We start from the raw sequence: 15,405 nt of genomic DNA on the forward strand, positions 1-15,405 counted from the left end.
ATAAGGATCTGACTGGGCCTTCGGATCTGGATGAGCTAAAGCAATTCAAGAAATCTACCGCGAATCAGAAAGTTCAACAGCAATGTTTGCTTGACAAATTAAAGGCATCGATGGGACAATAGCAAGAATAAGATTTCAGGTGCTCTCATTCCTCTATTCTCAATTATAGGGTCCACCTGGTTGGAGATTTGCATCTAATTACCTTATTGTTATTAGTGTCTTATCTAGTGCACAAGGTTCTCTTGCTTGTTAACTGCTTCATCTGAGGGTGCTTTCATATGGCGGTTTGTGCACTTGTTTTCAGATCTTAGTATTGCCTAACTTTCTTCCTAAGGTTTGGAACAATCACTCTAGTTCGAGCCTTGTTCTTGTGTTAAAAATTTGTTCTAATACAGTTTGAACTATTGAAGATAGTTATGCCCTACTCTCTATTTTAAGTATGTTTAGCTCTCAACCTATTTGATGTGGTGATCCGAATTGATGCATTGATCGAAATACATCCTTGGCACTGAAGACTTCAGCATATGTATTCAGATATAAATCTAGGAGTATCATGATGGATATAACAGCAAGCACAAATAGAAAGATGAATAAATTTATAGGAGATTCAAAAACATGGGACCTCGGTCATTGGTGTGATAGACATCCTACTTAGTATCTATGCCCAATGTTGATCTTACTATCTTCATATTATGATCTGATCCCTTATGATACTTGTTGCATAGTTCTGATGCTTTGTATTCTATCTAAGTCTTGAAATGTTCAATAGTCTTGCTGCTCTGGAATTATATACTCTTATGGTGTGTCTCTTGATTTGCATCAAATCTCTTAACATCGTATGGACTGCATTTTCTGTTTTGTTTTATGTTTGGATAAGGTTGTCATGTAGGGTTGTGACTGTGTAACACTTGGTTCTCTTCGGCTCTTCATAATAGGCCCTCATGTTCTTTGTTATGTTGTTATTATAACCTTGCTCTGCTCCTCTTGTTTAGAGGATTGCCTTTAGCTCTAACACATTTTCTGCCATGGCTTTCATCATCCTTACATAATATTCATTGCGACACTATCTCTTCAATTTAAGCATACTGCCTATTACATTCTTTGAAGTAAGTATTCTCTTGATGATGAAACCTAAGATGAATGAGGTATCTAACTTATTGAAGTTGGCTTTCGATCATACGCTTGCGCTCAACTACAATGTGTATCCTTTTGAGTGGTCGATACTCATATCTGATTTTACGCATTGGCTGGAAACACAATTAGGCTTATATACCTTGCTTATGGATTTTGTAAAATGTTTTTTGAAGTCATACACTTGCCTTAGTTTTCTAATATAAGCTAACTCTCTGTTATTCAACTATGGAGAACAATTTTAGAATGTTGTGTAGCTTTACACTATGGTTGAAGTTGATCATAGACTAGCAATATCATTTTGAGCAATCTTGGCATATGTCGTCGATGGTGGAAGTCTAGATAAGTTACTTTACATTTTAATTCATTCTATTGAGATATTTTCTCTTCAAAGAGTTTCTTGAATTACCATGCCTTCAAGCTTAAGAGGGAGCTTGGTTTCTTCACTTGAAGGTATGCCTTGATCATAATGATTGTACTATAGGTCCATTTCATAAAAGTGAAGTAGGGAAAAGATTGGCATTTCTCATCTTTGATTTATGGCTGCCTTCCTTGATTGATTCTTAGTTTATGTAATCTTCATGAGACTTGATTACCACAATTTTATATTAAGAATCAAAAGAGAATTCCATATGGAAGTTTTTGAAAATATGAAGCTAGATGTAGTTAGAAGGAAACATTTGCTCTTGCTGCTAGATATACTAATATTAGAACCACTATAGCTAATGATGCAGGCTGGAAGTTAGATATAAAGACTGTTTTCTTAATGTTGTCTATATTGAACAACCTGAAGGTTATGAGATTCATAATAGAGAAACTCATGTGTGGAGACTGAAGAAAGCTCTCTACGGTCTCAAAAAAGCTCCTAGGGGTTGGTATGAAAGAATTGATAAGTACTTAGTTAGTTTAGGGTTTTATAAGAATGATGTTGATCCTAACATTTACTTTAAAGTATTTAATGGTGAAATGCTAATTCTGGTTTTATATGTGGATGATTCATTTCTAACTGGTGAAGACAGTCTCATCATTAGGTGTAAGAAAGAATTAGCTACTGAATTTGAAATGAAGAATCTAGGTCTAATGCATTACTTTCTAGGGTTAGAATTGTGGCAAAGACCTAATGAAATTATTCTAAGTCAAGGAAAATATATTATTGATATATTGAAAAGGTTTGGTATGATGGATTGTAAACCTATGTCTACTCCTATGGAAACTAACTTGAAGAAGTTGAGTATTTCTGTAGCAAACTCTGATTTTGTAGATCCTTTAGAGTACAGGCAGTTGATTGGATCCTGGATGTATCTAGTCAACACTAATTTGCTATGCAATGAGTGCACTTAGTCAATTCATGAACCAACCAAAGCATGTTCACTTGGTAGCAGCCAAGCACATCCTGAGATACTTGCGTGGAACAGTTGGCTATGGACTGAAGTATCCAATCAACACAGTAATCAATTTGGAAGGCTACTTTGATCCTGATTGGGCCGGAAGTGTTATTGACAAGAAAAGCACTTCAGGAATCTGTTTCAGCTTGGGTTCCGCTATGATCTCTTGGGCCAGTAGGAAACAGTCCTCAGTTGCATTGAGTACTGCAGAAGCTGAATACATTGCTTCGAGTGTGGCAACTAGAGAAGCAGTTTGGCTTCACAAGCTTCTTGTTGGATTGTTTGGACAACCTTGGGAATCCACTGTTATTTATTATAATAATTAGAGTTGTATTAAAATGTCTAATAATCCTGTGTTTCATGACAGGTCAAAACACATGGAAACTCATTATCACTATATTCGTGATATGGTGCAAAGAAGTGCCATCCAGCTGAAATATATCAGCACTGATGAACAGGTTTCTGATGTTCTCACCAAGCCTCTAGCTCGAGTGAAGTTTGAGTACTTCAGAGAGAAGCTTGGAATTGTGGAGAACACAATATTGATTGAGAGGGAGTCTCAATCCTAGTGATGCAATTTAGACTGCATCTTCCACCCTCTGCCGGCAATGCAAGGTGGATCCATCCTCTGCGGGCAATGCAAGATGGACATCATGAAATGTGTTCATGATATTTATGTGTTTTATTGTAGGTATACTCTATGGAGCTTATGCATTCATCCTTGCGGGCAATGCAAGATGAAGGTCATGAATGGATCATGACAAGTGGCAGCTATCCTCCCTAGCTAAGAGGGAGTGTTGAAATAATAGCTAGCTCGAATACCTATCTATTGTATTTTAATGTCGACAATGACAATTAAAATACACATGTATTATCTATTATGTAAGTCGAACATAGGGCTGGGCCCAAATACATGTAACTTGTAATTATGTCTTGCTTGGGCAAGACCTATATATAATGTAACTTGTGATAGGATAGGCCCTATAAATGTAACTTGTAATTTGGTCTGACCCTAATTGGGCGATGTAACTTGTGGTCCTATATTGAATGTAACTTGTAGGTAGGGTAGGCCCAATATGTATTTTGAGCGATTATGTAATTGGGCTGGACCCAAACTCATGTAGCGTGTGGCAAAGGCAATCAAGCAATAATGTCTTAATAGGTCAAGACCTATTTGGACGATATACATAATATTATTATTAAATTAACAAGGCAGGCCGACTTGAGACTTGACACCACAATTCAAGTATATAAGCAAGTCATTTGTATAGCATAATGAATCAATTTTTACATACAAGGCGAATCATTCTTAAGGCTGTCAACACATGTAATCCGCTCTCCAACATTTGGCGATCTCTCTCTCTCTCTCTCTCTCTCTCTCTCTCTCTCTCTCTCGTGTGAACTTGCTCCTCATCCATTGTGAGAAGGCTGGCTGTTAGGTGATGCTATCAAGATCTTGCGAAGCTAATGAAGACTTGCCTTGAGCGAATTTGATGTTGATGATAAGCGCTGCAATCTCCATTATCATATAAAGAGGAATTCAGATCTGCTATCTTGCTGGTTGAACAGCAATCTGAGATAAGCACACTTGCCTTGTAATTGCCTACATTTGAGATAATACACATTGTACTTTGTGGCTAGGTTTTTCACCTCCAAGAGGGAGGTTTTCCCAGGGTATTGGTGTGTCTTGTTTTGTGTTTTTATTGTTGTTACTGTTCTGTTATAACCTGATTATTTAAGATTAACATCTGATTGCTTAAAATTAACAGAGGACGGTCCAATACAAGAACTTTGAGAAGATTTCATGGTTTATAATGCTTGAGCCTAGTGTGGTTACCATTCTGAATAAACTAAAACATTTCTAAACTTCTGTTAGGAGTTAAGAACGCCCTAAATGACAAAATCTTTTAAGTTTTTTCCCACACAGTATCTCATGAAATTATGATAATAGCATAAAAAGGCAACCAGATAGATGTAACTGCTTAATTTTCAATTAATAAAATTGATAAAATTTTCAAACATACTTGCCTTGGATATTCTCTTGTATAAATACTGCCACTATAGAATGATGGATCATTCAGAAAAGAGACGTTTCAGACTGCCTTTTTTTTCAGTCACTGTCCCCTTTGTTGCAGGACTTCAGATCATCGATTTCAGACAGATTACAATTCTCTTGGTCTGTACAGTTTATTTTACAGATTCCTATTTCCTCCTGTGGAAATAGTGCCACTATAGAATGATGAATCATTCTGAAAAGAGACTTTTCAGACTACCTTTATTTTCAAGTCACTGTCCCCTTTTTGTTGCAGGACTTCGGATCAACAGTTTCAGACAGTTTACAATTCTCTTGGGAACAATTATACCAACCATCACATGTTTCAGCTTCATCAGTAGTTCAGAAAGTTTTTATTACACGCATGTCTTTCGGCTTCATCACTTTCTTGATCCTAGTTGTCAAATTGTCTTAATAATTAAAAAAATTCCAATCTTCTTGTAGTCTGATTTCCTTTTTGATCTTTGTGAAAGGCCCAAAGAAGTAGGGTACAGAACAAAATCTTCCATTTAAATGAATACAATTTGCAGTGCTTTTTTAGTTCTTAAAGATGTCTTTCAAAATCATCTTTAAAAAATGCTTGTACATGATAAACACCGTTTGCATTTTGGTTATTAGAGTCATCTCTCCCTGCTATCTTCTGTATGCAGAAAAACTCTCCATTAATAACAACCAAACTACTTGGATTTATTCTGGTGCAAACAGTCTGAGAAAGCTTGGCAACCTCAACCCTCCACAGCTCATTCATCGGTTCAAACACCACAGAAACATCTAATGTCCACAAGCATCACAAGTGACAACTCAGATGTAAAAAAAAAGCTAACATAAACGGAAGTAGGATGCCCAAGCACTCTTGAAATAGTTGGCTTTACAATGCCCTCTACACACCCTTGATATCTGATGCACATTCCTTGGGTGAGCGTAAATTATGTAATGCACATCAGAATACATATTACTGGTGCCAGATGCAAATTTCTCTTTGCAAACTCCTGGTTTATCTTGCCTAAGAACTGAGAAGAAATGAGTCTGCAGAAGAATATAGACAGCTATCTTCATCGTCGTCTGACTCATTCTCCCCTGATAATGATTTTCGACCACCATTTTGCATAAGTACCTTATTATACAGCTCATCATGAAGCTTGTAAGCCTGCTGCATGTTGCCATCTTTGATATAACCATGAATTAATTTACCATAAGTAGCATAGTTAGGAGAGAGACCAGTTTCAAGCATCTCTTCCAAAAGCTTGTTGGCTGCTTCCACATCCCCTAATTTACACAGACCATTTATCAGTGTAGAATAAGTGATAACAGAAGGTGCAATACCTTTCCTGACCATTCGATTACGCAACTTGAAGGCCTCTTCCATATTGCCTGCCCTGCAATATCCATCAATCATCGTATTGTATGTTACTACATTATGGGTCACCCCTTTCTTTGGCAACTTGTTAAAAAGTTTAGTTGCCCTCTCAATTTTCCCCAATTTACAAAGAACGTTAATTAGTGCATTGTATGTTACAACATCAGGAGCAATGCCCTTTTCCAGCATTTTGTCCCTTAGCTTGAAGGCCTCGTCCACCTTGCCAGATACACAGTAACAATTTATCAGAATCCCATAAGTAACATTATCTGGGACAAAGCCTCTCTTTAAGAATTGCAGCAACAGCTTTTTGGCATCATCTATCGACCCAAACTTACAAAGTCCATTAAGCATTGTATTGTAAGTAACCATGTTTGGAAGACCACCTTTGCATTCCATTTTGTCAACCAACTTCAAAGCCTTCTCATTTCCTCTTATGGTGTTTTCTTTAACTACTGTGGCGTCACTTATATCATTTGGATAAAGACCACTGTCAATCATTTTTCCTAATAGCTTGTTTGCCTTCTCAAGCTTTCCGCTCTTACAAAGCCCATTGATGAGTGCACTGTAAGTAATGACACTGGGCAAGAAACCCTTGCCAATCATTTCAAAGTAGATACTGAAAGCCTCTTCAGTGTTCCCTTCTCTGCACTTCCCATCAATGAGAGTATTGTATGTGACATCATTTGGAACCAAGCCCAATTCAACCATGTCAACCAAAAGGTTCTCCGCTGCAAAGGTCTTCCCCAACTTGCACAGACCTTTGATCAGTGTGTTGTAAGTCTCAATTCTTGGAAAAAAACCTTTTCTTGCCATTTCATTTTGCAATTCAAAAGCTTGTTCAATATTCCCTCTCCTGCAATATCCATCAATAAGAGTTGTGTAAGTGATACTGTCAGGAATGGAACCTCTATCCACCATCTCCAACAAAATCTCTCTGGCCTCATCCATCTTACCCAGTTTACATAGGCCATTGATCATGGTATTGTAGGCTATTTGATTAGGAACAAAATTGTCTCTCAATAACACATTCCACAACTTAAGAACCTCATCCGTTTTCCCTGCTTTTATGTATCCATTCATCAGTGTACTGTAAGTGACTTCATTGGGAGTCATGCCTACTTCCACCATTTTCTTTAGGAATTTGTTCGCCTCTTCCATTTTTTCTAGCCTACAGAACCCACTAATAAGAGAATTATAAGTAACAACATTTGGTTTGACACCATTTTGTTCCATAAGCTCAAAAACCTTGAATCCTTCAAGAACGTCTCCTTTCATGCAATATCCATCTAGAATAGTAGAGTAACTCACTTTATCTGGAACCAGTCCCCAATCCCTCATATCCAACAAAAGTTGTTCAGCTTCTTCCACTCTTGAAAGCTTGCATAACCCATTAATCAAAGTATTGCAGATAACAACATTCATTTTCAGCCCTCCTTTCACCATATCCTCTTTTATTCTGAAAGCACTTTCTATCTCTCCCACCTTGCAATAACCGTCTATAAGTAGGCCATAAGTCACACAATCTGGAACTAAATTCCTTGCCTTCATTTCCAGCAAAACAGATTCGGCTTTTTCCAAGCTGCTTTCTCTGCAATACCCTTTGATCAACATACTGAAAGTAATAACATTGGGACCGATTTTCTTCTCCAGCATCATTTTCAGAACGTTTGACATCTCCCCCAGTTCTCCTCGCCTACAATACCCATCAATAATTGCATTGTATGTCACCACATTTGGATTACAACCCATTCTCTCCATTTCCAAAATCAATTTGATTGATTCCTGCATTCTGCCCTCCTTGCAGAGCCCACTAATAATCATAGTATAACTAAAAACATTGCACCTAATCCCTTTCTCAACCATCTGCTCGTACACATGCCATGCCAATTCGAATTGCCCAAACTTATTAAGACCATTCAAAAGACTATTGCAAGAATGCACGGTCGGGGTAATAAACCCAGTTTGCAAAACACATTCAAATGCATCAAATGCCTCTTTTACCATCCCATCATCTGCATAAACCTTAATAAGCATATCAAACACGGCAGGACAAAAACCCAACTTTTCATACGCCTCAAAAAACTCTTCAACAAGAGAAAGGCCCTGTGGCTTGAAATTATGTACAATTTCTCTCATAAAATATCGGCCCTGATCATACATTCTTGCACAGACTAAGATATGTATAAGCTTACAATAAGAACTCGTAGAATGGCTGAAAAGGGGCACTTTTTGGGCCCATTCAAAAAAATGCAAAGCAGTTTCCGGGTTTCTTTTAAATCTTAAAAGAATAATATCCACGTGAAATGGTGTGACTTTAGAGGCTAAATGATCAAAGGCATTCCAATGTTTCAGGCTCAAATTTTCGCAAATTTTATCTGTAATTTCATGAATTTGAAGCTTCCGTTTTTCTTTGAACTTCCATTGCAGCTTTGAGGTGCTCGTTATTGATCTATAAATGTATAATGATTGGAGAATTTGAATAAGAGGACGGTTTGAAATATACCTGGGATTATGTAGGCATATAAACCGCTCTGCTATGCCATTTTTAAGGGGATTTTTTGTTCTGAACATCATCGAAGTCAAAGTTTGAATATACAACCAGTGCAAGCTCGAGCTGCATTACTCAGTGTTGTGCCCTGCCCATTTTCACAAGCGTTGCAAAACCTTGCAAACCCAAATTTATGTTCTGCTTTTTTATGGGAGCGAAAAATTAAACAGTCGATCCTCCCGTACCACATTTTTTTCCCTAATTAATTAAACAGTCGATCCTCCCGGGCCACATTTTTTTCCCTAATTGTCTTAAATCATTTTATCAGAGGTTGAGGGGCTGTTTCTAACTGATTATTACTAGCAATTGTATCTTGGTGTGCAATGGGTACATTGAAAAAGTGTAAGTAGGAAAAAAAATGGTCTATTTTTAGCATATATTTGTGCAATAAATGAAGTGAATTTCTTAATTTAATATAAAAATATACAAGCTCAATTGGTAGGTCATATAGAAAAGATGTTTGTGCAACAAAGGTCTCAAAGGAGAAGTGAGAGATAGGGATACAAACATTTTTGAAATAAAACCTCTAAATCAAGAAGATAATTAGGCTCCATTACCAAATGACTCATGTTATGTTTACAATAGGAAGAGAGGGGGAGATGAGGATAGAAAGAGGGAGAGAGAGGAGGGAAGAGTCAAGGTAGGATGATAGAGATAAAGAGGAAGATATAAATATAAATGGAGATTTTGTGTGTGTGTGTGAGTGTGTGTGTGTGAGAGAGAGAGAGAGGTCTAGGAATAGGGGGGGAGAAGAAGATAGAGCTAGAGGGGAAGAGGGAGACAAATAGATATCTAGAAATAGAAAGAGGTAGGTGATAAAGATAGAGATAGATAGAGAGATGTAAAGGAGAGGGAGGGAGAGAGAGAGAGAGAGAGAGAGAGAGAGAGAGAGAGAGAGAGAGAGATGTGTTTAGAGAGAGAGGGGGAGGGAGACAAAGACAAAGAGATAGACAAATAGAGATGGAGAGAGAAAGAGAGAGGGGGAGAAATAAAGTGGAAGAGATGGAGATATATGGGAAGAAAAAGAGTTAGATATAGATACAGAAAGAAAAAGGGACAAAGAGGTAGAGATAGAAAGATCGATAGGGGTATTATAGGGAGGGAGCAAGGGAGGGCGAGATGGTGAAAGATAAAGAGAGGGAGAGAGAAAAAGGGAGAGAGATAGGTAAAGGAGGAAGAGAGAGAAGAGCGAGAGAGAGCGAGAGATATAAGAAGAGGGAGAGAGAGAGAGAGAGAGAGAGAGAGAGTTAAAATAAATTTAAGACTTAAATATAAGTTAAAATGAAACCTATTAAGAATATTAAAAATAATTCATGCAACCAATAACCTACATCATCATGTGGACCCCATCTTGCCAACTAGCACATTGACTAAAAGTGAACGCCTATCATTTTGAACATGCATTTTGGATGGGGGACTATGTGCAACCCTCAAAATATGCACAAATTAAATAGTAAATAACATGGAGATTTTAATTTTACCATTACATAAATATTGGAAGTGATATTTAGCTTAAGTTAGATGGCATAAAATATAGAAGAGTATTAACATTATATATATATATATAAAAGAAATTGTGGTGATTAGATGCTCAAATAGTTTTTTATATATGGAATATTATATCACAATTTTATTGTAAAAATATCATATCACACTTTTAATTATCCCTACAATAATATATAATAATATTAATAATTGTGTTAGAATAAAACTAATAGTATAATAAAACTGAAACCTCACACTATATAGTTGCTAGTATGTCAGAATGCAGTTGTGTGTATTGATGAAGAGTTCGAGATGAGATGTCAACAATGCCAAAAAAAACCTGACATAGAGATTCCAGTGTGAGATAGTTTTTCGATGGGGCGTTTCCCCGCTATAAAATAGCTTATCAACTAGTTATTTTTATTTTTAAAAAAATCAATCATTTAGAAAATGGGATATTTACTTGAAAATTTCATGAATAGTAAAGAGATAAATCCTTTTACTATTGATAAGTTTCATAAGCACATTTGGGACAAAAATAGATGTGATCAACTGCAGCAATAGTAAAGATAAGCAAATTGAAAGCACATCACATAACATCAAGATTTTTGACATGGAAAACCCGGTTAAGGGAAAAAACACAATGGGAACCTACCCACGATAAGATGATACTCTGCAATAGTATGTGAAAATATTACAATGGGGAATGCACATGCATTCAGGAACACTACCTAGAGATCACTGCTCAAAAGATAATGACGCAGAAGGCTACAACCCTCATCGAAGTCTCACTGACTTACTACAAGATTCAAACTACAATCCAAAAGAAATGAACTAAAGGAATAGCATCTTCAAATGCTTGATTACAGTTCCGATTAAGCACAATTGTCTGCTCAACAACATCAATCAAATCACAACACTGAAAGATAAATCACTTGATCACACATACACCACTCTCTGATAATGCAAACACAACCTCCACGCCTAAATTACATGACAATATCACCTATATATACAAATCATCAACCTTGACAACAAGGTCGGTTGAACCCTCAACTCATAATTACAAAATTACATCACACGATACAAATATCGACCACCAGACCAATATGATAATTTACATGACATAACATGGACCTAATTCAAATTCTCAAATGCTCAACACCACCAGAAAGCATGCCAAGGTCAACCGCAACATGTTACACCACCAGGAATACCGCATAACACGAAAATCATCATCGGTTCATGAAAACCACCAAAAACTTGCACAATGATCAATGTAGAACATCAAAGCAAATAGGACACAATTAGGAAACATCAGCAAACACTTTAGTATAATCAGAAATAGTTGCACCAACACCACTTATCAAATCTTCATCTATCAACGTCTGAAAGCTCAAGAACACAACCAATCAACAACTGTCACGAAGAAAGATAACTCGTGGAGCACCAAATCACGAACTATCTGAAATGAAGATACACAAGACCATCCCAAAATCTCAGCACAAGATCTGATCACACTGGAATATACTGGAGGAAATACTGAACTCTACAAAACAACAAAAACAAATCTACAAATCGGATCATAAGATCTTCTCAATCTACAACGACCAAAGCAAATCACAAGAATATGTTGACATAAATGACAACAACATATCCTTAGCAGTAGCAATGTCCAAGAATCTCCAACATGGCTGAGGAGAAAGAAAAAGTATTACATTGAAGAGTTTAATCCCACTTGTAATCATCATCAAATGGCATACATAGGGGCTAATATACCTTAGAGAGAGAAAATTTGTATTGCTCAGTTAAAAACTAACTCTCGACAACTTCGTTGTGAAACCGCACATTGGAAAAGGCCAAAAGAGGCTTGGGAAGAAAGAGTGTGTATTATTTGCACTTCTAATCTAAAAGGAACGAGAAAAACACTTCATTTTAGAGTGTGATATCTTCAAGGACAACAAGGACAGTTATGCAAATACTTTGTGGCAAGGGCATGGATTGATGTACTTATTTTTTGTTTAATACAAATCATCTCCTATGTATAAAAAAAGAAAAATATTTATAGTAATGTATGTATTATATATTAGATTAGGCTTTACACATTTTTAAAAATTAATATAAAACATATAAAAATAAATTAATAATAAAAACTCCTTAAGTAGCCTAGCAATCGATATGCTTCAAATTATGGTGAAGGATGTGCTTGTTTCGTTAAATGTGAGGAGTATGATATGTAATATTTATGTTTTTCAATATTGGGAAGGGTGGCACTTATCATAAATAATAATAACAACAAATTATATAGTAATAATAATAATAATCATGTAGGGGTTATCAATTAGTTATTAAATATATACAATATAATAAATATTATTATTTGAATGTTATATATTAAATAATATAAAATAATAAATATGTCGAGAGATGTATTACACTTACAAAATGAATTGGGAAAACATATACAATATCACATTTAGTATCATAGTATTAGGTACTCCATGTCAATAGACAACATAAAATTGCCTACAGTTCCATAGCACGCTACATCCATACACAATGACCCAGGGACAAAAAGGGTCCTACACATTGAGGACCAAATGCATACAAGTTATATGTGCACACGTTGCTTGACCATGTACAAAAGAATCTTGTACTTATACATGAACATCCAAAAACTAAGAGCCAAAGATATGAACATCCAACAACTAAGAGTCAGACTCATAGACAATGCCAAAGATTCAATTATCCACCCAAGCTATCCACCCCAAGAGGCCTTCCATCCAAATGATGTTTTTGTTCTAGTTCACCGACCCTACTATAGCTAGTTGTTGAGCCTAGTATTCCCTTTCCACCCGCTTGCCTTCATTGATCTCATTCATGAAGGCCTCTAATGCACTGACAAACAGAGATCTCTTTATCTTAAACTTGGACCATATGTACCCATGCGATAACTCTAAGAGGTAAATTCTAGTTTTGCCATCTTCAATGAGTCTCTTAAAAAATTTCATTGTAAGCCTCGTAATAATGGTGACCTACATTTCAACAGTGTAAACAATGAGTCTTCTTAAAGACTCGGTAAGAAGCCTACCCTTACCCTGAAATTTCTCTTCATTCCTATGTGAGCAAGTAGTCCAAAGAATTTTGCATGATAAAAGTGCCCCAAAAAAATTGTGTCCTTTATAATATCATTTATGAAACCAAAAACAACATCATAGTAAGACAATTTATCAAAAAAAATCATTCCAAATATATTCTAGATTTCTTTAACTACAACACAGTAAAAAATATATGCATAATAGATTTAGTAACTTTGCAGATACTACAAACATCATTAACCCATTGCTTCTTTTTAATAGGTAGTCTATGAAGATTAAAAAACCATTTAAAGCCTTTCTTTTTGGGCATGATAACACTAGCCCAAAGAATGGTAAAGACTTTTTGTCAGTCATCATTACTGCAATTCAAGTTCTAAACAGAGTTAACATGATCAATCAAATCAATATTACAACATAGAGCATTGTAAACAACCTTAGCCTTGGTGTTCATCGGCAGTGTACCATCCACCCATGTGAATAATTTGAACCTATCCTCGACAATCAAACACTACTTGGGTAGGTGTAAGTTGCTACAAGCTTCTCGCAACACAAAATATGTTCTCCTATTGGAGGGAGGTAGATAATACTTCAGGCTAAGAGAAATCCAAGAAATTAGTTGACCATTAGGAATGATATCATTAAAGCAACAAATACCCTTAGAATTCCAACTCCTAGTAGAACACCCTTGAATCAAGGCAAAAGGCCTACCCTTGTGGGATAGATTCTACCAAATAGACCTCTCACCATATAAAGAGTTATCATTACTAAGGATTATATTATGAGAAACAAAGCTTCTAATACATTCACATGCCTTCCATATCACTTTGAAGACATTAATCATTTGGGGAGACTAGGAAATTACCAGCAATGCGGTCACTAAAGGGGAGCAACTTCCAGGTCTTGGCATGTTTAGGAATAGTTGTCTAACATTTTTTCTAATTAGAACCTTCCATGGTTCATTACCCTCCAAGGAGTGAAAGATCCATTTAGCTACTAATGCAATTCCTTGCACCTTAAGATCCTTTAGACCCAATTTGCCCATCTTCTTGTTTAGGCAACACTAGTTCCATTTGATGACATGTCATTTCTTGTTATCTCTACCATCAGACCAAAGAAAATTCCTAACTACTTTCTAAATATCATTTATTTTATAATTATTGAAATCCACACAAAGGTGTAGTAGAGATATAAGAGGAGAGAATCTGTTAGCATACCTACTCCCTTCTAACCATGGACAAGTATTGCTTATTCCATCTAACCAACTTATTTTCAATTTTCCCTTTTATCCACATCCACATATCTTTCAGACATGGGTTGACTACAAAAGGAATACCCAAGTATCTAACTTGTTTAGATGGACCCCCCATTGATAATTATAATTGTTGAACTATGTAGAGGGGGCATCTTCCCATCCAAGCAGGGTGGATTTGACAGAAGAAATGTTTTCCCTTGAAGCTTCACAAAAGAAATTAAGATTCACCATCAAAGAGTCCATGCTTGTTTCTTCAAGTTCTAGGAAAAGGACTGCAAAATCAACAAACTGTATATTAATTAGGTCCTCCTTGTTAGGAAAAAAGATTCCCTTGACCCTTTAGGAGAGAATAGACTCTCTAAGAAGGTAGAAAAAAGCATTTGATGCTATAACAAAAAGGGCCAAATCCAAAGGGCACCACTGCTTAATGGATCTTTCCAACTCGAGGGATTGAGTATGGGATCCATCGACCTCTACCTAAGCAGAGGCATATATTAATCCTTAAAGTTGACACTTCATGGAAACAGTCCTTATGGGAAGTTCTATGAATGGGGGACGAATTGCGCTTCACAGAACGACCTCTAGGATTTTAGAAATTAGCTCTTCATTTGAAAGGAGGTTTGGGAAAGGAGAGAAAAATGAACATCCAAACTGAGGAACTTTGAAAAAAGTGGAAATTCAATTAATGTAGAGCTTTTATAGAGAACTTTTAGTACTTTGTAAGTAATATTCTATGGGGGATATCTATTTTGTGGATTGAGCAAAGTATGCTATAGACCCTCCATTTTGGGAAAGAGAACGAAATGAACTAAGTGACTTGGACATAAGTCATAAATTTCAAATCCTCTTGTGGGAAGCACGTGTAAAGGCCAAACAAAATTGATAACTCAGTTGCCTTGAATGAACAAATTCATTTACATCTTGTGAAACAAATGCCATCTGAAACCAGTCTTCATAAAAATGAAAGAGTAAATATACATGATCCATAATCCATGAACAAAGGAGTTGTAAATAAGACATCCATTAATAAAAACAATCATACATTCATGAAGGACATAGAGTATCATTGATGGTGACAAAGGCACAATCAGTT

The 15,405-nt window shown here is 36.2% G+C and overlaps 1 protein-coding gene across 1 annotated transcript; it reads right to left on the bottom strand.

Annotated features, from left to right (window-relative positions):
• Positions 1-4,545: 4,545 nt before the first annotated feature.
• Positions 4,546-8,696, bottom strand: LOC131046854 (putative pentatricopeptide repeat-containing protein At1g19290). The gene has a single exon (XM_057980643.2). It carries the CDS (start codon positions 8,501-8,503, stop codon positions 5,573-5,575), a length of 2,931 nt encoding a protein of 976 aa, XP_057836626.1. The 5' UTR covers positions 8,504-8,696; the 3' UTR covers positions 4,546-5,572.
• Between the last annotated feature and the right edge of the window lie 6,709 nt (positions 8,697-15,405).

This window comes from Cryptomeria japonica, chromosome 4 (genome assembly GCF_030272615.1).
Source record: "Cryptomeria japonica chromosome 4, Sugi_1.0, whole genome shotgun sequence".
In the NCBI taxonomy this organism is placed as follows: Eukaryota; Viridiplantae; Streptophyta; class Pinopsida; order Cupressales; family Cupressaceae; genus Cryptomeria; species Cryptomeria japonica.

Excerpts from the sequence above, each read along its gene's own strand:
- LOC131046854 (XM_057980643.2), bottom strand. The coding sequence starts at position 8,503 with ATGATGTTCAGAACAAAAAATCCCCTTAAAAATGGCATAGCAGAGCGG.